Here is a 19,605-nt window from a genome sequence, read left to right on the forward strand (position 1 = left end):
TAACATAATAAACATATATTGTTTATTTATTCTGCTACGGTGCAAGTAAAGGAGGTATTGCCCCACGTTTAAATGGGATATTTTTAAATGCTCGCATTTCCTCAGCCATTATGATGCATTAGCCATCAGTAGTCAAATTGCTTTGTATTTGCAATTTTATGGCTACATTTTATCAAGCACACAGGAGCTGCAAGAAAATAAAGTATTCCACTTGTGTTAGGCAAGTACTGTTTTGATGCAAGATATGGCTGGCCAGCAGAAATCTTTTTCTTTTTTTCTTTTTTTTTTTTTCCTGCTGCAGCTCCAGTTTCATCTCCGAATATTGCTTCGACTTGCAGTAAGGAGGGCTAAGAGCCCCCCTGATGGCCGTGTAACATCCATGCCTCCTCCCTGCACGACGAGCTCACAGCTGAATTTGGCCTGCCTGGAACTCACCGGCTGCTTCTTTGCCGTTTCGAAGCACCTCCTGACCAAACCGCGGGGCGACTGGCGAGCCACAGGGGCAGCCGTGCGGGTGTCACCGTGTCACCTTCCCAAATCGGCACCCCGACTCCCAGCTCCGCCGGTGGAGCAGTGCAAGTTCCAGCGAACAAACGACGCCGTTCACCCCAAGCGGAGCCATTCAGGGATTTTTCTCCCTGTCGTGGTCTCTCGGAGCCCATCTCAGAATCACAGAATCATAGAAATCACCTCAGAGTGGCCGGGAGCCCTCACTGTTGGTGGCACCACAATGGTTAACTGTGGCTTTTGCCTAGACCCGTTATTGCCCCTGATTCTGTTGCCTAGCCCTGTTACTGTCCCCGATCTTCTTGCCTAGCCCCATTATTGCCCCTGATCCTCTCCCCTAACCCCATTATTGCCCCTCATTCTCTCGCCTACCCCTGTTATTGCCCCTGATTCTCTCCCCTAGCCCCATTATTACCCTTGATCCTCTTGCCTACCCCTGTTATTGCCCCTGATTCTCTCCCCTAACCCTATTATTGCCCCTCATTCTCTCGCCTACCCCTGTTATTGCCCCTGATTCTCTCCCCTAGCCCCATTATTGCCCCTGATCCTCTTGCCTAGCCCTGTTATTGCCCCTGATTCTATCACCTAGCGCCTCTACTACCCTTGATTCTCTCCCCTAGCCCCATTATTGTCCCTGATCCTCTCCCCTAGCTCCGTTATTGCCCCAATTCACTTAGTGCCTGTGTTTATTTCCCCCACTGGGCTCTCGCTGCCCCTCAGCCGGCTCCAGCCCGAGCGGCGTGCCCCCAACACAGCCCCCTCCAGCTCAGTGTGTACATTCACAGGGTGGTGTCACCATCCCTGGGGTGTTTGGGGACAGGTTGGACGCGGTGCTTGGGGACAGGGTCGGTGGTGGCACTGGTGAGGGGGACGTTGGGGGCAGCGGACCCTGAAGGGGTTTTTTTAACGTTAATGATTGTGTGACACACAAATAAACCACAGCTGCAGCCGGGGAGCCGTGTCTGCTCCCAGCTCCTTTTAGCAGAGTGTTTAAAAGGAATAAAAATAACTTAAAATTAAAGGAATAAAAATAACTTAAAATTAAAGGAATAATCAAAAACTGTAGGCCGCGGGGGGGCGCCACAGCGGCCGGACTACAACTCCCAGCGTGCACCGCGGCGAGGGGGGGGGAAGCCTACACTTCCCAGAGCGCTTCGTGGTGTGTGGAAAATAACGCCGAGACGCTGTTATTTTCATTTTTAAAAACCGCAGCGAAACGGCAGAGACACCCCCTGGCGGCTCCGAGTTCATCAGGAAAAAGTAATAAATAAATAAACCAAATAAACCAAAAAAACTACAACTCCCAGCACGCCCCGCGCCGCCTCCCCCCCCTTTCTCCTTCCGCTTCCTCCTCCCGCCGCCTCAGTCGCGGCCCCGCCGTCCCCGCTCCCCCCCCCCCCCCCGTCCCCTCGCTCCCCTCAGGGCCGGGCCGGGCCGGGCCGAGCGGGGCCTCGGAGCCGTCCCCGGGCCCTGCATGGGCCGCCCGGCGCCATGTTCGTGCAGGAGGAGAAGATCTTCGCCGGCAAGGTGCTGAGGCTCCGCGTCTGCACCATGGAGGGCGCCGAGTGGCTGGAGGAGGTCCCCGAGGACACCACGGTGGAGAAGCTGAAGGAGCGCTGCCTCAAGCACGTAAGGAGCCGGCCCGAGGGGGGTGAGGGGGATTTAGGGGGGGGTTGGGAGAGGGGATGGGTTCCTCTGGTGCCCTCTGAGGGGCTTTAAAGGGACGCAGAGCTGGGCTAGGCCGGGGGTTTTGCCTGCCCGGTGTCCTTTGGGGCTATCCCTGGCAGCTTTCTCACCCCCTGAATTGTGAGAAATGGCCTTAAAAAAAGAAATAACCCAAAATAACCCGTTCTGAGAGCTCTGTGCGATGACAGAGGGCAGCTTGGTTTGAGGGGGGTGTATTCCTTTCACCATCTCAGCCCCCACGCCCTGAGTTGTGAGGAAGGTCCCTGCAGAGATAAATCGCCGATCTGAGGGCTCTGTGCAGTGCCAGGGGACGGCTTGGTGTGGGGGAGCCCTTCCCCACCTGCAGTTTCCAACCTGCAGCTCCTCTCTGTGTGCTGAGCGCACGCTGTAAGGCACTGGTGTGTCTGGCTTCCGAGGGCTTCCCCTCTGAGCCCTCTTCTTTGTTCCTTCTTCGTATTTAACAAGCAATGAAAATAATAACGGCGGTGGCAACTTCCCTTTTCTGACAAGACACTTAGCTCAGCCTGCCCCTGGGTTGGCACAGTAGCTGCTGGGGTTCTCTGCAGGGAGGTAACGGGCTCCTCTAATGCTCTCCCTGTGCTCTAAGCAGCAAGGCTTAATGGACATGTCCAAAGGGTGAATTACCAGTTGCTGGCTGGAGAAGAAAACGCATCAAAACACACGGATACGGCCTGTGAAAGTTGAGCTGGAAGACACAGGCTCTTTGTGCTCGCTTGCTCAACTCCCGCTCCTGCTTGTGGGCGCTAAATGTTAAAGCCAGAGGTTGCAGGACTGCTAGGCTGGATTTCAAAGATCTGCCATGACTTGGAGTTTAAAGCAAAAATAAGCACATGAAGCTGGACCCGTGACCGGGCCTGACCTCAGGACTCCCTTCCAAGCCCCTTGGCTTCTCGTTTCTAAAAGCAGATCCAGGCCCTGGGAGCAGGGTTTTATCAGTTGCATTCAGCAGTGATTTTTCGTCTTCAAACCGTTACAAAGACTAGGAGAAATATTCTTTGTAGTAAAACAACGCTACGATACGAGGACATGCCCGTAATGTGTAGTGACTTAGCTGTTTGGAGGCTGGCAGGCTTTATTTTTGGAAGGAGCGTGCTGGGAAGTGCAGGTGGCCAGCAGCCCAGGTGCCCTCTGCGTCGTGCCCTCTGCCTGTTTGCTTTCAGCTACCACCCCGGGATCACGGTAGGTTTTATTTTGCTGGAGCCTGAGCCTTTTTAAGTGCTTTTTGATTTGGAGAGGAGAGCAGCTGCAAATGGATTTGCTTGGGTTGAGGTAGGTGGGATCCTCCTCGAGGCAAAATGAGGGCACCCTGCTGAAAAGAACTGAGCTGAGCGCGGGGCTCCCCCCGCTGTTACCTTCCTGGAAGAAGTCTCCTGCTCCTGTCTTGTCCCCCCTTCGGTGCAGCTGAGGGATTAAACAAAGGCTGCCAAAATAGGGTGGGGTAATGATTACGTGCATGTGTGCAGAGCTGAAAGGCCTTTAATTATCAGGAAACATAACTGAATAGATGCTTGCACTGCAGTGCAAGTCAGGGCAGAAGACAATTGATAACTTGGCAAGATGTTTGATTTCGTTTTCTCAGCTGCTCCGTGCTAATGGTATGGATTTGCATAACCATTATGGGTAATATGGAGTTTTATGGAGGGGAAAAATAGAAATGGAAGAATCATGTCTCCTGATCACGGGCGTGTTGCAGTGAATCTTGATAGCACCTTGAGATAATTTATGCAGCCATCTCTCACAAGATGCTGATTAATATATTCTCCAAAGTCCTTGAAAGCCTCCCTGCAGGAGGCAGAGGAAGGCAATATCCATCAAGGTGCCCACTTCTCAATTAGGGAGGTGGACGCTCTGTCCTGCCAGCGTTCGAATGCTTACCGAGCTCTGAAGTGTCACTGTTGATGTATATTTTGCTGAATTTGAGGGGTATTTTTGCTATACATAAAAAGACAGGGGGAGGGTTCTTGCTCTATCTGTTGACCTGTAACAATGTAATGGCAATTCCGTGCCATTAAACTGCTGCCTTCAGTGCTACTGCCTAGGCTGTGAATAAATAAACACCTGACAGCTCATTGCTTCCCTTCCTAGCTATTTTTTGGACTCGTTTCTTGGAGCAGTGATGTTTCTCAGCTCCAGCTCTGTGCGGTGCAGCAGGCAGGATCAGGCCCCACGCTCTGCAGCTTCCTTCTAGAGTGCACCTGGGCGCACGGACACGAGCTGTCTGTATGCATGAGCTCCACCTGTAATTCTTGTGGCATCGTGGGGTGAGCTTCCACTGCTCCTGTGCTTCTGCTCCCCTTTTGAAGCTGCCTCAGCGCTGCTTGCCTGGCTTTCGGGGTGTGCTGAGGGGTCTCCGTGGAACTGAGGTGCAAGGTGCTAATGCTCAGAGCACGAAGACACCATGGGTTTTGTTTCCTCGGGGCCTCCTCTGTGTGTTTTGAGGGATGCGGATGGTTTAAGCCACCCAAGCTTAGTAGTAGGGAGGGGCAGTTCTATTTTTGAATGTTTCTGCTAATAAAAGCAAAAAAAAAAACTAATAAAAGTAAGCAAAGAGAAAGCCTTGTGGCTTAGCAGGATTCCAAGCTCTACAGACAGCACTTAGCAGCACCAGGGCGTGCAAGCTCAGCCATTGCTCAGGCATCTGCAGCCAAAGGTTTCTCACCTGCCTGGCACAGCAGCCTGCTGTAAATTCCAGCGCTAAAAGGAAATGCAAATATTTCTGCTGGAAGCAAAGCCATGAAGCAGCAGATCCCCTCCTTAAAACTCCTTTTGTACAAAAAGGAGCAGGAGAGCTCACCTTCCAGAGCACGCTCACCTCTGCTGGTGGAGCAGCGCCCGCGGGGTGAGCCCTGGGGGATTCCTTATGAACTCCTGGGGTGTTAGGTGACTGAGCGATTACCTGCAACCTCCGGTTTTTCATGTGTGCTTTAATGTTGTTAGTAAATACCATGATTGCGTGCACAGCTTTGTGTGCCAGGGAGAAAATAAAGAGCAGGTACGTGTCGTGTCCTCCTGCCCCATCAGGTTGCCTCCCAGCTCCCCTTTTCAAGCTCTTCCTTCTGGTGTCCAACCCTAAGAATGTGTAAAAATGCTCTTTTTGAGTTTGTTCGGAGAGATGCTCCACTGGCGTGCTTTTACGCCTTTTGGGTAACTTCTCAGATCAATCTCGGGAGCTGCTCCCAGTCCCTTCTAAGCCTTAATGCATTCTCTGGCGTGCGTTCAGCAGTTAATATGCTAAGGGATTAGTAACAAGCTCCTGTTAGACAAAGCAGGGCTCGAACGCCCTCACCTCCATCCTGCTGAGGCATCAGAACTGTACCAAAGTTCAGACGAGGAACTGAAGAGCCACGCTGAAAACAAGTGTGTTATCTTTGGAAAAAGAACAAGAACCTGAGTTCTCCAGCAGCTACAGGCACACCAGAAGAAGCGATGATGGCCTCTAAAGCTTCCTTTGAAAGGAGGCTGGCAGCACACGGTGTGGTTACCAGGACTCAGTGCCACGTTTGAAGTGAAGCGCTGATCTCAGCGGGGTTTCTGGAACGGCTCCGTCACCTGAGGGGTGCACGCAGAGCAGAAGTGGCTCCATAGCAATGGGCTTGGAAAGAAGAGTCACCGAGAGCCGTTTCCCATGAGAAAGAAGAGGTGAAGGTCAGCATTAAGCAGCCTGTTCTGTGTGAGAACAGCCTCTGTTTCATGGGCTGGGAGGCAGTTATTTCTAATTCTGCCTTTCTGGAATCGCAGCCCTTACGCTCCCTTTTTCCCCTCGAACAAATTGGAAGTCTCTCGATGCGCTAACGTCATGTTCTTGAAGGCTCTCACTGCAGATCCGTGAGCCACTCGTGTGTGAAGATGAGTCAGTTCGAGGTCTGTGCGCGCTCCCTGCTTCGTTTCCTGCTGCAGCACCAAAATGCCAGGGAGTTTAAACGCTAACCCAAACTTTGCAAGGCTCTGCGGGGGCACGGGCGCTGGGAGGCTGATGCTTAATTAGTTAAGGAGTGTGGCATTTCAGCTTGGAGCTGTCTCAGAAGCCCAGGTGGTCCTTTGCCTTGCTGCTGGGATGGGTTGTAGGTCCATCAGTGCCAGCAGAACTTCAGAGCTGTGGACAGAAGGTGGATTTGGTACCGAGGAGCAGTTCTGTGTACTTGAATCTTTGTGCCAAGGAAGAAGCAGGGCGTTGTTTGTGCCTGTGTGTGTGGATATACCTGGTGCAGTCACTGAACAAACCTCTGACAATGCTGATATTGTAAGCTTTTGGGGTTTGAGCTTGATTTTTGTAGTGGATTAATTAACATGGTTTAGAATTGTAACAAAATATTGAACAAAATGTTCATATATGGAAAAAAAAAATTAGCACGTGTTGATAATTTATGGTTGGGAGAGAAGTTGTGAATGGAACTTTGGTTCAGCACTTCCAGCAAGAAGCTGGGTTAGGGCTCCAGCAGCCCAGTCTGTGGATTTTGTTCTGCACCCTGAAACAGGGCACAGCCGCTGCCTCCTTCCCAGCTTAAGGTCAAGTGTACCAAATTCACTGCTGGCAGTGGCTTGTGTGCTCCGACAGTGCCTGTAAATAGTAATTAGAAGATGAAGCAGAGGCTCGCTTCTCTTTCAACACCAGTTACAAATGAGAAACCTGCTGCGTTATTACAGCTTCCCCTTCTGTGAAGCACAGGATGCTCACAGGTTTCCACTCTGGTGTTGTGCTCGCTGCTACCCCCAGACTTGGCACAACCCTGGCAATCTGGTGAAGAGCTGACAGGGCTGTGGGTCCTGGGGTATCCATGTTCTGAGTCTGCACGGGCCTGAGGATAGGACCAGGCACTCAAAATTAAGAGTGGTGCAGATTACTGTGCTGAAAAAGTATAAATCCACCTGCATAGATGGGCTCGGTGCCCCTGAAGGGCTTGTTTGGGGTGACGTGGGTGTAACATTGAGTCTTTGACTGTTGTAAGGAAGTTTGCTAGAGTATCACCATCTGTTGAACTTAACAGCAGATATTAACAGCGTGGAGGAAGGCAGGCTGGAATCCTTCCTTTTGCTGATTATTCATCCCAGCCAGCAGCTTGGATATGCAGGCAGGAACCGACCACAGAGCATCGTTACAGCACGATTCCAGCCTCGGTTTCTTTAATAACACGCGTCCTGTGCGCTGGCCTCTGGCATAGCGTGCCATTTCTTAAGCCATTAAGAAGCTTGTAAGTGATGGCACCGTTTGTATGCGCAGAATCCTAAGTGCAAAGCGCCGTGATTCATGTAGTAGGCTCATTTCTGTCTCTGATCTTCAGTATTTATCTTCTGCAGTGTGTACCTGGGAGCTTGGAGGATCCCAAAACTGTGACACATCACAAGTTGATACACGCGACTTCTGAGAAGGTGCTGACAGACACAAAAACAGTGTTGGAGGAAAACATTCAAGATAGAGGTAAGATTGTCTTTTTTGACATGGAAAACTGTTTAACTTTTTGAATTCCAATTTTCTTTTTAATATCTACACTCTGCTTCAGCATAGGAAGCTAATCAGGTGGCAGAAAAAGAAGAGGGGGAAAAAATACCTTCCCCGATAATATACAATAAGCAGTTTGCTTTCCTTAACTGTTCTTTTAGAGTTACAAAACAACCCAAAACTTCTCAGGGATTTTCTTGAGGTCTTCAGGTCAAGCAGAAGGATGTTTGCTGAAGCGTATCTGAGCATCCACATTTTGTATCTTTTTCAATCCTCTGCACGTGTGGGTCAGAATTCCTCACACTGCAGTGTCACTGACCACAGCAGCATACGTGAGGTGTGTATTTGCTCCTGAGCTTTAAAGGGGTAGAGGATTAATGTGAGACAAAAGATCTAAAGGTAAGAGCTGTCGGGATTTCTGGGGTCAGTTTTTACTGGGCAGCTTAAGCTCCTGGTTCCTTCTGGAGACGACAGGCTGTGGTCCAGGAGGTGTGAGAAGCAGGACTGCTGTAAAATGGAATGTTGTCTGAGCCAGGAGCTCACAGCAGTAGTGTTTTGATTTTTCCAGAGTTCATGCAGGCTGGAGAGCTGTTCCTATGATCACAAGCAGCAATTTGGTCTTTTTCTCTTCTGAGGCAGCCTCACCGATCACCTCCAGAGCTGAACAGGAGCTGGGAGCTGCCGTCCTAGGCAGAGGCGAGGGGCAGCTTTGCTGCTGGTCGGCGGGGGGTTATTTCTAGGCTCCTCCAGAGCCTTGAATTGCGGCATACGGCAGCTAAGCAGCACTGAGCTGTCATGCGAATGCCTCTCTGTTCCTGCTTCCCCTGCAGTGTGCTCTGCCTTTTAAGTGCCCTGCTGCTGTCAGGGAGGCGAGATCGCAGCCGACAGCTGACTGCTGCTGGCTCCGCGTGCTGCTGCACAGGGCAGCCAGAAGGCAGCACGTGGATCCTTTCGTGTTCTTGTCAGCTGGGTGAGTGAGGGTTAACAGCCCTCACCAGCTGTTGCTCCTGGCTGTTCTGTGCTGAGCCAGACCTAGGAAACTGGGTGCACAAAGCATGATTTGTTGGCTTTTTACCTGCTTGATGCGATGGACGGAAAACTGCCCTGTCTGGCTGAAGGACTGCAGATGCCGTGCAGGCCTGCTCTGAGCGGTGTCTGTGTCCTTATGTATGGGGTAATAACTCAGGTGCTAGAAACTTCTAAACCATCGTATGCTTTCTAGAAAAATGGTGCCTTGAAAAGAGAAAGTATTAGTCCAAAAGCCTTAAGCAAGCTCATGCTGCGTGCTGTGAGTTATCTGAGACTGAAGACTTGTTTGCCCTTGAGGCTTGCCCTGGTTGGCTCAGTGATGCAGCCCCGTGGTGGGCAGCAAATCGCTCTGCTGCAGTTCACAAACAAAGGTGAGCTTCAGCCTGATACTGAAATTGTCTTCCAAGCTTGGCACTTGACTCTCTCCAGTTGAAGGAAGGCCCCAGGTTGGATCAAAAACCATAACGTGGCACATCTCTGCTGTTTCCTCCTCAGTGGAGAGCTGATGCGCTGTTATTATGATGGGCTAATTACTGTGCTATTAACGTAATCATACAAAGCACCCGGAGCTTTTCATACCCTTTCTTTAAGGGGATTGTGTGAGGAGGAGAAGCCAGTAACAAAGTGTAACTAATGATGGAGCATGTTTTGAATTCAGCACACGCTATGGAATAGCAAACACCTAAGGGGAATGTGTAAAGCCCTACAGTTCTTAAGTCAGAAAAAGTTGTGATGCTACAGTGGAATTAATGCAGAATTAATCTCTAGGAAAACTTGAATTTGTAAGGTATCATAGAAGACCTGTTTTCATGTTATTTTCTAATGTATTTCGGTATCGTTCTCTTTCTAGATGTCTTGCTTTTAATCAAGAAGCGTGCACCACCTCCGCTCCCCAAAATGTCAGATGTGTCAGCAGAGGAGAAAGTGAGTTTGAAATGATTTCTTGATTTGGCCATTTTGATTAGCTACTTTATTAACGAGCTGCAGAAAGATTGTTGTGGTCTACTCTTTTTGTTTGTAGAGGCAAATACAGCCAGTTAAACTCTAGGGAAATTATTTCGTCTTTCTCCCAAACCTTGGGGAAACTGACTTTACATTTTTAACTTGGATTATGAGAACATGTGCCTTAGAATGAGACGTGCAGATGCATTCTGTGGAAGTGGGATAGACTTATCTTTGGAAAAAAATGCCTGGTAACTGTATAAGCATACTTCAGCAACTGCCTTTTCTCTTTTGAGAACTCCACAGAAATCTATTGATTGGCTTTCAGGCTGTCGTATGTCTTTAGCAACGAGTGGCTTATCGCCCTCTAACCAGGTCTCTAGAGCTGAAGCGTTGCCCCCCTGCTACTCTTGTTCTGTTTTCTTCCCCCAACGTAATTGTTACTGAGGGTCAGTGGTACCCAGGGTGACACTTAGCCGTGAGTGGCACTGCAGTTGACATTAGTGCATAAACACTCGAGCAATGCTTGTGCTTGACACTGAATATCCAGGTCTCTCCACCCCCTCCTTGCAAAGCTTTGTTTTTTCTTGCTTTCTGTAGGTATTGGTGTTTGTCTCTGTATCCCTTCCTGTAGGTATTGGTGTATGTCTCTGTCTCCATTACGGTCTTGCTGTGCAGAACGTCACCGTAAGAACCTAAGATACAAGACTGGGAAATATTTATAGTTTGTACCCTGCTACGTTTTCTCCTGGTCTATAAGCATGTACTGAAAATCCAAGGCACCACATATCTCTGCATGATACTTGCAAGCAGTAAAGCACTTCCCCTGTGAGGCAGTTAAGTGTTAGTCTGTGCACAGTGTTGGTACATCTCCCAAAAAAACATGGGTTTGGAGAGAGTGTGCTCTGAGCAGACCATGCGGAGCAGAGTATGGTCCTGGGAACTGAGGCTTCCAGGTTCTCTCCCTGTTTGGTGCATCACTTTCCCTCTTTGTGCTGGAATTTCCCCACTTGTTTAGATAGCAGAAATAGATTTAAAGAAAGGACTGAAAGTGGGGCAACCCAACAGGTCCGGTTCTGCTCTATAATCGCAAAATGTGAGCGCTATTAATCCGTTGTATTGCTAGGCTGCTGTTTCTCTTAGTTGCAAGTTACAGAGCACTGCTTGATGCCTTGGTGAAGAATACGAAACTGCTCTCAGCTATGCTATGTTCTTTGTTCTGTGGATAATGGGTTATGAAACCTGATCCTGTTTCCCATCCTTCAGAGGAAACAAGAGCAGAAAGCTCCTGATAAGGATGCTATTCTCAAAGCAACTGCAAATCTGCCCTCTCGCAATGTAGATCGCACTGTGGCCCATCACAACATGAGGGATGTAAGTATCAGACCTTTTAACTCCTACACTAATATCCAAGTAGGCTTTTATCTCGTATAACCTCTTCTGTTCCGTACGACTGTGATTAGCCTTTCTCTGTAAGAGAAATTCAGGTGTGTATAAATGTATATTAAAGTAGATAGTACAACCGGTGTGTAAATCTTAAGTCATTTAGTGATTAAAAGCCACTCTGTTCTGAGTTATGGTTTTAAATGTTTTATTTGTCCATGGGAAAGCCTCAGTAAATACTTTTTGAGATCTGGCAGATGTGCAGTTAGGTTTCAGTCTTACATAGTTGGGGTGTTTGCAATGTTTTTCCTCTTCCATGGTTTTGAAAAAACTCATAAATGTTGACTTCAGTAGTTGAGTGCTGTCTGTAGTACTTCTAGCTGTGTCTTTCTGTACTATTAGGTGCATGATGTAGTGAACAGCACCTGTACAAGGGGTCAGACTGTAGCAGAGATACTAACAACAGCCATATTAACACTTAATGATGCCTGATTTTTTTCCTGTCCAAGTGTTTTCACAGCTTCTTTTCTTGCAGTTCCAGACAGAGCTCCGGAAGATCTTAGTTTCTCTCATTGAAGTTGCACAGAAATTGCTAGCACTGAATCCTGATGCGGTTGAACTGTTTAAGAAGGCAAATGGTATGAACATATCTTTATAGTTATTAGTTCAATCCTAGGAACTTGTTTTCTTATGTAGCAAAAGTGTAGCCTTGCAGAGTTAATTCCAGACATTAATGTAATAGAGCTAATAATAACTTTGTGGCAAAGATCTCAACTTGTGGTACAAGTTCTTAAAAAAACAAAGGAATTTATAAGGTCCCTTTGGGATAGATGAGAAGTTCTATTTAAAACTAAAATCAGTAGCAATGAAACATTTGGAAAACATCACAAGACTTGGTAAAGAATAGTTGAAAATGCACAAGGAGATAGGAAAATGGGGAGAAATTCTAGCTGTAGGTTCAGCATGGGAAATGCCCTTGAGATTTGCTAGGGCTGGATCCAACTTCCTCGATGATTGATAAGCAAATCTTCAGTGGGTCTCCCATATATTTAATTATGTGGGCTTATAGTCAAGAAAAAGTTTGCCTGTTACTAGAGATCGTGAACAAATCTGGACAAAGTCTTTGTCCTGGAAGAATCTATCTGAGCCTGGTCGAGCTGAGTGAGTGCAGCAGACTAAATGGTGAGATAGCAAATTTGGGGCAGAAACAAAAGCAGGGATGGAAGAGAAGAATGGGATTTGAACTTAACACATGCCACTCCACTGCGAAAGGGTTGTATTTTAGCTCGAAGTCAGTCTGAACGTTGTTTTGTTTGTGTATATCTAGCCATGCTGGATGAGGATGAGGAAGACAGAGTGGATGAGATAGCTCTGCGGCAGCTTACAGAAATGGGGTTTCCAGAGAGCAGAGCTGTCAAAGCCCTTCGATTAAATCAGTAAGTGTACTGAGCACACTGCCTGTAAATTACTTAATACGGTTTAAAAAAAAAAAAGCATTTTTTTCAGAAGCCTCTTTAAGTGGGTCACCTAAAACTAGGTTTGAACAAAGCATTAGTTTAAAGAACACTTCTGTCTCAGGCAACATGCAGGTGCAGATGGCCCAGGAAAGGGGAAACAGTGTTGTGCTTGTTCTAGAAAGAAGAGCTTGTCTGCAGTTCACAAGGCTGTCAGGCTGCACTGTTTCTGGGTATTAAAGTCACGTTTTCTGCTTTAAAATTTTAGAGGGGAAAAAAGCAAGCCTAGCCCATCCAGATTGGTCTTTCAGCTGTAGCAAAAATACTTTGTGCTGATCTTTTAAAAACATTCCAAGAATATTATAAAGTCCAGATAGCAACTGTAGGAAAAGAGGAGGTAACGCAGTTCTTCTCATGCTCTTAAGATGAAACAGCTGTGCTGCCTCATTTCTGAGAGGGGGTTTCTTAGGCCATTCGTAAATATTTCTAACGATAGAGAGTCAACAAAATATTCCAGTCATTCTTTTCCAGTCTCTCTCCCTTTGGGCTTAGGAGGACTTTCCCCCTGATGTCCTCAGTCTTTCACCTTGTAAGTGAAAAGCCAAGCAGGCTTCCCTTTCTCAGAACATGTAATTACTGTGCAGTCAAATGAAATTGCACGTTCAGGTATGCTGTCGTTATCTTTGCTTCCTGTGTATTCATTGAGAAGGCATGTGCTGGGTCTCTCAAGATCCCTTAGCTTGGGCGCTTGCAGTCCAGCAGTTGACTGGGTTATGATTGTGGCGCTCTGGTGGCCTCTCCTTTGAGAGATCTGATTCCTTCTTGAGTCAGTAGAGGAAGACACAAGTAGTACATGTTCGAGGTATATTGTGCAAAATTCAATGCAGGCAATTGCACTTGGACGAGAGCACATGTTGTCCTGCTTTCTTCTCTTGTTAATGGCATTCCTTTAAGGCTAGATGTCTGAGATCTCTCTGTAGGAAGCAACAAAGCAGCTTCTGTCTGAGATGTGGTTCCATGTAAATTTGGAACACGCTTCGCAGTTTTGTCAGCAGTTGCGAATAGTCGGTGTTTGTCTGTTGTGAATCAAAGCAGATGATTTGGAGAATGAGGTGACTGCCTTAGAAATGCCTTCTAAAATCTGGGATGCAGCTGCCCTTCTCTGAAGCCAGGATGACAGAGGAGTGATGACTCTGGGGCCCTGAGTGCATGTAGAATTAAGGTGCTCTGAGATTTGCTCCAAAACTGTATTTATGACAATTCAGATGCTAATTAATCAGCAAGTCAAGATACCACAGGAATAAATGCAAAGGAAAATGTATGTGTAACATACATCTGGAGTGTTCCTCATCCTTTTGTCTTAATTTTCTTTCCAGTATGTCGGTGACACAGGCCATGGAGTGGTTGATAGAACATGCGGATGACCCTGCAGTAGATGCTCCGCTTCCAGGCCAGACTCCATCCGAAGCCCCAGCAGAAGCTGGTGCATCCTCTGCTGAAGCAACTGCAGGTCCTAGTTCAGAAGCAGCTGGGGAAGAGGCCAAGGATGAGCTGACAGAAATATTCAAGAAGATCCGGAGGAAAAGAGAGTTTCGTCCAGACCCACGAGTACGCGCTGTTTATCTTGTTATTTGTTAACTGTTAGGATTGAAAGGGACTGGGTGGGCATCACAGAATCAAAACGAATGCTCATTTAATAAATGGAATGGGACAAGAGTGCAGATGTACGTTATGCTGGCATGACAGTATTTTAGTGGAAATTTTCAGGGGCTGTTAGAATTCGGGTTGCTGAAAGGGATATTACCGCTGCTGTCTCGGTTAACAGCATCTAAATTACTGACACTTTACACCTGAAAATTAATTGATACTACTGATGTGACAGTCATAAAAAGCACTGTCTGGCATCAAGAAAGGGTTGCAGGACAGTATTTTCCTTTTTGCTGTAGAAAAGAACAGAAGAGCATTGTTTAGGGGATAAGGAAAAATATCAGCAGTTAAGTCTTTAAGTCTTGCATCAAATGCAGAAGTTAGCCTTTTTTCAGAGCACAATATTAGCTGAAGTGAAAATGCGTGCTGTTATCACACTGTAAAATCACCAGGAGGTGCTCTTTAGAATCTATCACTTCTCTTTTACAGTAAATGTTTTTTGTGATTTTAGTTGCAAGCTGCAGAAGTGGAATTTGATGACCTGGGTACGATTTCTAAATGATTAAATGTTCTTGTAACAATATGTAGGTACATTTGTCTAAATACCCAATGCTCAATAGCAATATTAATAAATCCCAGGAGTAAAATTTAAATCCAGTGAATAGAACTACAAATGCACAAGATCTTGGAGCTTGATTTGTCAGTGAGAGATAAACCAAATCACTGTGACACGAGGAGTTTTAAAATAAGGTGTTTCCATCCTGTTCTTCTTCCCACACCAGCTACTCGCTCTTTGCCTTGCATTCAGCTTTCAGTAATGACAATAGGAACTACCTTCAGTCTCACTCTTTAGTGTCTTTATTATGGAAAAGGAATAAATCTTTGGATAGACAGTATTTGAAAACTCTGTAGCTAAGATTGCTTAGTGGCCTGCAAATGGAAACAATGTTTTTTTTTTACCCCCCAAAAAATGTGGACAGAAGGTAGAGAATGTGATTGTTTTAAATATTTCATTTCTTCATTTGTTTTAAATGTATTTATGAAGCCGTGTAAATCTTACAGGCTGTCATTGCCCTGATGGAGATGGGATTTGATGAAAAAGAAGTGGTGGATGCACTCAGAGTAAACAACAACCAGCAAAATGCAGCCGTGAGTACAACATCATTTCTGTTCCTTATGGCCATAATCATCTGTTCAACTGATTTTTTTCCTCATTGATTGATGTTTTGGTTTATCATAAAGCTCAGCTGCTACTGGAGATGAAATGAACACTATTCTGAGCCTTTTTCAGTTAGATACAAAGTGAGAATACAAAGGTTTTAGATTTTTTAGAGGAACTCAGCATGCATGAGCTTGAGGCTGATCTGGTTCGTGTTGCATATGCGGATTTTCAAGAAGTTTTTGAGAAGCTTCTTCACCTGAGGCTTCAAAAGAGATTATACTATTGTGAGGAAGGAAAAGATATTCCCAATAAATAACTGACTAAAGGGCAGGAATTAATCAGGCAAGAGATTCAAGCCACGCAGTGTATGAACTAATGTTTGGCAGCGATGCATTCCAGAATTGATGGAATCCAAAAATAAGGTTTTCGGAGATTGATTAGTGGGTATATTAAGCAGAGAGGTGTGGGTGCAGCTGGTAGTCAAGGAATCTTCGCAAGCATCCAGTGCTAGCTACTATCAGAGGGGATGTTGGGCTGGATGGTTCTTCCAGCTGACCTCGTGCAACCATGCTGGTGGGGTTTCTATGAGGCAGTGCATCTGCACGACACCGTGCGTATTGCTGAGCTTTGAAACACACAAAGCTGGTGTAATTTTATTACCATACCAGGCACTGCTACTGTCCTCCTGGAAAAAAAAGGCTGATTTCTGTCAGAGCAACACACAAATGAATAGTGATCTAGAGTGAAAAGAAATCAATGCTTCTGTGAGAGGCAAAATATTTTCTCATGCTGCATTGCCGAATGTTTTGGCAGACTTTCATTTTAATGGAATCAAGCATGAAATATGTTGTGTTTGGTGATTTCTTTCAGTGTGAATGGCTGCTAGGAGACAGAAAGCCTTCTCCAGAGGACCTAGATAAGGGAATCGACACCAATAGCCCTCTCTTCCAAGCCATCTTAGAAAATCCAGTGGTACAGTTAGGGTTAACCAACCCAAAAACTCTACTAGGTAAGTCCTGATAAATTGGGTTTCTGATAAATATACACAGTCTCTGCATTTCTTAGCAAATAAGAACAGAGACAGGATGATGACAGCACACTGGGGGATGTGTGCAGCTCTGTACCCTTTTCCTCGCTTTCAGCAGCTGTATTGTTTGCTTGCTTCATTTTGCAACTCAGCTACACCACCAACAGAACTTGGGGCTGTCCCAGAAATGACACTAATTCCCTAGGCTGCTGGCTTACACTTGCTGAACTTAGAACTTCAGTAGCTGCTGGCTGCGATGCTTTTGTGGATTTAGGAGACCTTTTGTGTGCTCCCTTTGGCTATGGGAGAAAAAAGTGGAATGTCTGTTTAGAACCCTGATGAGTTCATAGAGGAAAAAAAAAAAAAATACAAGGCTGTCTCCTGCTGTACAGCTTACTGTGAGCTGCGGCCTGATCGGTGGAATGGAAGATAACTTGTGAAAGTGTAACCAAACAAGAAGTCAAAGCTAAGGCCTTGCTTATCAAAATTGAGATAGCGTTTGTGAAAATACATTTTCCCCTATCTGGGGTGAAGCCTGCTTTCTTGGTCAAAAATGCTGTGAGCACAGCAAATGCTCGGCTGACAAACCTGATGGTGAAAAGTAAGTCTTTGATGGACTGGTGTGTCTGACACTGGACAAGAGTACAGAAGAGTGACATTAGCTCTATGTTGTGTACATGGAATTTTGCATTTAGTGTTTGGCTTCAAAATTTATTTGAACACTTGCCTTGAAATAAAGGATGTGTGCGCAGCTCTTTCAGGAGAGCTTTTAAAAATACTTCTTTAGATGTAATTAGGAGAGTTTGCAAGTCTTTAAATAATTCAAGAGCAGAACCTTCCCACCCTCATTTCTGAGCAAATGGTCTCTTCATTTCCAAAGAGGGTTCCACACTGCAGCTCAGAATATAAATAGAAAACGAAATGCCATTATATGTGCTTGTAAGGCTTGGATGAACATCAGAGAAGGATACATCTGCAGATTGCTTATGTCACAGATTTTAACAATGTTTGCATTTAATTAGATATTTAAAGAATGTAGATAAATCTTTAGGTTTCAGCTTCTGGGTCTGTGTAAAAGAATACAGTTGGAGCAGTGAAAGGTGAGATCTGTACGTTATTCTGGGCTTTGCAGTAGGCACGGTGCGTGACCTTGCGCGAGGTATTAATGATGAGCCTTTCAGAGGTGCTTGGTGCTTATGGCTCGCACTAATGTCGTTAGAGCTTTGTAGACTAACACTTTGTACGTTCCTGGGAAAGCGAAGACGCTGCCCCTCATGCTGGTCTGCCAGACTCCTGTAACACTGACCTTTTGGTGACTCCTGAGTAGATCAGATGTGCAACTGCTTTTTTAGTCCTGTTCCGTAATCACTGCTCCAAATGTCCAGTGGTCCAGTGCAGGGGCTGTCATAAAGGTTATAAATTACTTCATGGATCGTTCTCTTGCCAAAGTTGTAACTTAGCTCTTGCATTAGATGCCTGGTTCCTTCAAAGTAAGCAGAAGAGTGAAAATTGGCATGCAGAAAAAAAAAAAAAACACCTTAGTGTAAAGACAGCTACATATAGAAAGAATAAAAATTGCTCTTAAGAATTTGGATCTTCGTCACTGTTCCAAAATAGAGGTAGTTGTTCTGTATAGACAGCCTTTCTCCTGTGTCTAGGCAGGTAGACCTGGCTGCTCCTCCTGTCCCCTGACATACTCCCTGTTGTCCTCAGCCCTCCAGATGGCAGGAAGGAGAGCACACGCTGTTCAGAGGGAAGATGCTGCTTCCCTTCTGGCTCCAGGGGCCTCCGTGAAAAGACAGAGCCCTGAGATCTGGGGGCTGGCTCTGCTGCTCATTCTTAGCCAGCCTTTTCCCTACCTACCTCTTATTTTGCTGGCTTAGTTTCCCCTTCTGAGATGTTATAAGAGTAACCAAAGTAAATGTTTGTGAAGTGTTTAGCTCTTCAAGCCCGTGTCCTTGAGGCTTTGTAAAATGGTTTATAATCCAGGCTGAGTATTTAATCAGCCTCTGCCCACAATGAATTGAATGCTGAGGAATGAGGGAAGTGTAACAGCCTGTAGCATCCTGCTCTGTGGAGATTTGGGAGTACAAATGGTAAGTGTGTGATGTGTTCTCACCGTGGGGGGAATGCTTGCCTGCTGCGTAAGGTAAGTTGTAGCTATTTTTAACTTTCCTGTCATTGAAGCATCCCAAAGGTGGAAGCATCTGCTGACCACAAGCCTAAACACGTTGTGCTTTCCATCTCTTGGCAGCCTTCGAGGATATGCTTGAAAACCCCCTGAACAGCACTCAGTGGATGAATGATCCCGAAACGGGGCCTGTCATGCTACAGATCTCCCGAATCTTCCAGACACTGAATCGCACGTAGAGGGGGATGCCAGTCCACTGTGCCACTTCCTACTGTCCCTCGTGTCACCTTCTCCTCACGGGGGGGTGCATGGGTTGTTGGGAGGGGTGGGGGGTGGAAGGGGCAGGAGGGGGCAGATTCTGGCCGAGGGGGTGTCTCGCACGGGGTATGTAGTTAACGGCCAACTGCAGTTAATTGCCTTGTGGATTTAGTGTTAGTGGAAGAGGTTTGAAGACTTGTTTATGTTTTTCAGGTATTAGGCTAAAAATAAAGTATATCAAAAATAGGAAAAGGTTTTGTGAAAACAATTAAGGATCTGTTGGAAAGAAATACGATATTGCTTGTCAAAAAGGCCTGTGACAGTAGTTTTCTAGCCAGTTTTACTAGCGTCTGGCTAATGTTTACAAAAGGTCACTGACCACTAGCATAGGATATTAATCATCTCCATGCAGTATTAATTTATGGCTATATCAAATTATAAAATGCTTTTTAAAATTGATTCTTAGGAAACGTTTTTTAAAAGTCCAAATATTGGGAGAGCAAGCACATTTCTATCCAAACTTGTCTGTCTTGCATTATAATTTAAACAGAGTAATTCACAGATGGAATTCTTTTAATAAATAGCATTACTTTTTCCTATTTATTTTCTGCGTTAGTGTCGTTCCAGTCCCGCAGCAGTTACACTTGCAGGAGGTTCTCTGCCAGCTACGTTAAAGATGCAGTATCTCTTTCGCAACAGAACTTACTCCACCGACCCTTGGATTCTCAAGTAGGCTGCAGTTCATCAGTTTACACTATGCCATATCGTAGTGCAAAGAGGATATCTTCACCTTGATTTTTTTCCATTTCTGTGTGCACGGTTTTGGAAGGGGGGACTTTGACTTTGTTTCAAACGGTTTGCAAAAAAAGCTACTAATTTGCATGGGTTTTCAGTGAATGGTGATCTGCAAAGACGCAGAAA

At 46.1% G+C, this 19,605-nt stretch overlaps 1 protein-coding gene across 1 annotated transcript; it reads left to right on the forward strand.

The window, feature by feature from the left end:
- The first annotated feature begins 1,885 nt into the window (after positions 1-1,885).
- Positions 1,886-19,287, forward strand: UBAC1 (UBA domain containing 1). The gene is made up of 10 exons (XM_027470679.3): positions 1,886-2,136; positions 7,510-7,630; positions 9,531-9,604; positions 10,889-10,996; positions 11,541-11,643; positions 12,333-12,441; positions 13,836-14,067; positions 15,169-15,255; positions 16,139-16,277; positions 18,550-19,287. Exons 1-10 carry the CDS (start codon positions 1,999-2,001, stop codon positions 18,663-18,665), a joined length of 1,227 nt encoding a protein of 408 aa, XP_027326480.2. The 5' UTR covers positions 1,886-1,998; the 3' UTR covers positions 18,666-19,287.
- Positions 19,288-19,605: the final 318 nt, after the last annotated feature.

Source organism: Anas platyrhynchos, chromosome 18, assembly GCF_047663525.1.
Source record: "Anas platyrhynchos isolate ZD024472 breed Pekin duck chromosome 18, IASCAAS_PekinDuck_T2T, whole genome shotgun sequence".
In the NCBI taxonomy this organism is placed as follows: Eukaryota; Metazoa; Chordata; class Aves; order Anseriformes; family Anatidae; genus Anas; species Anas platyrhynchos.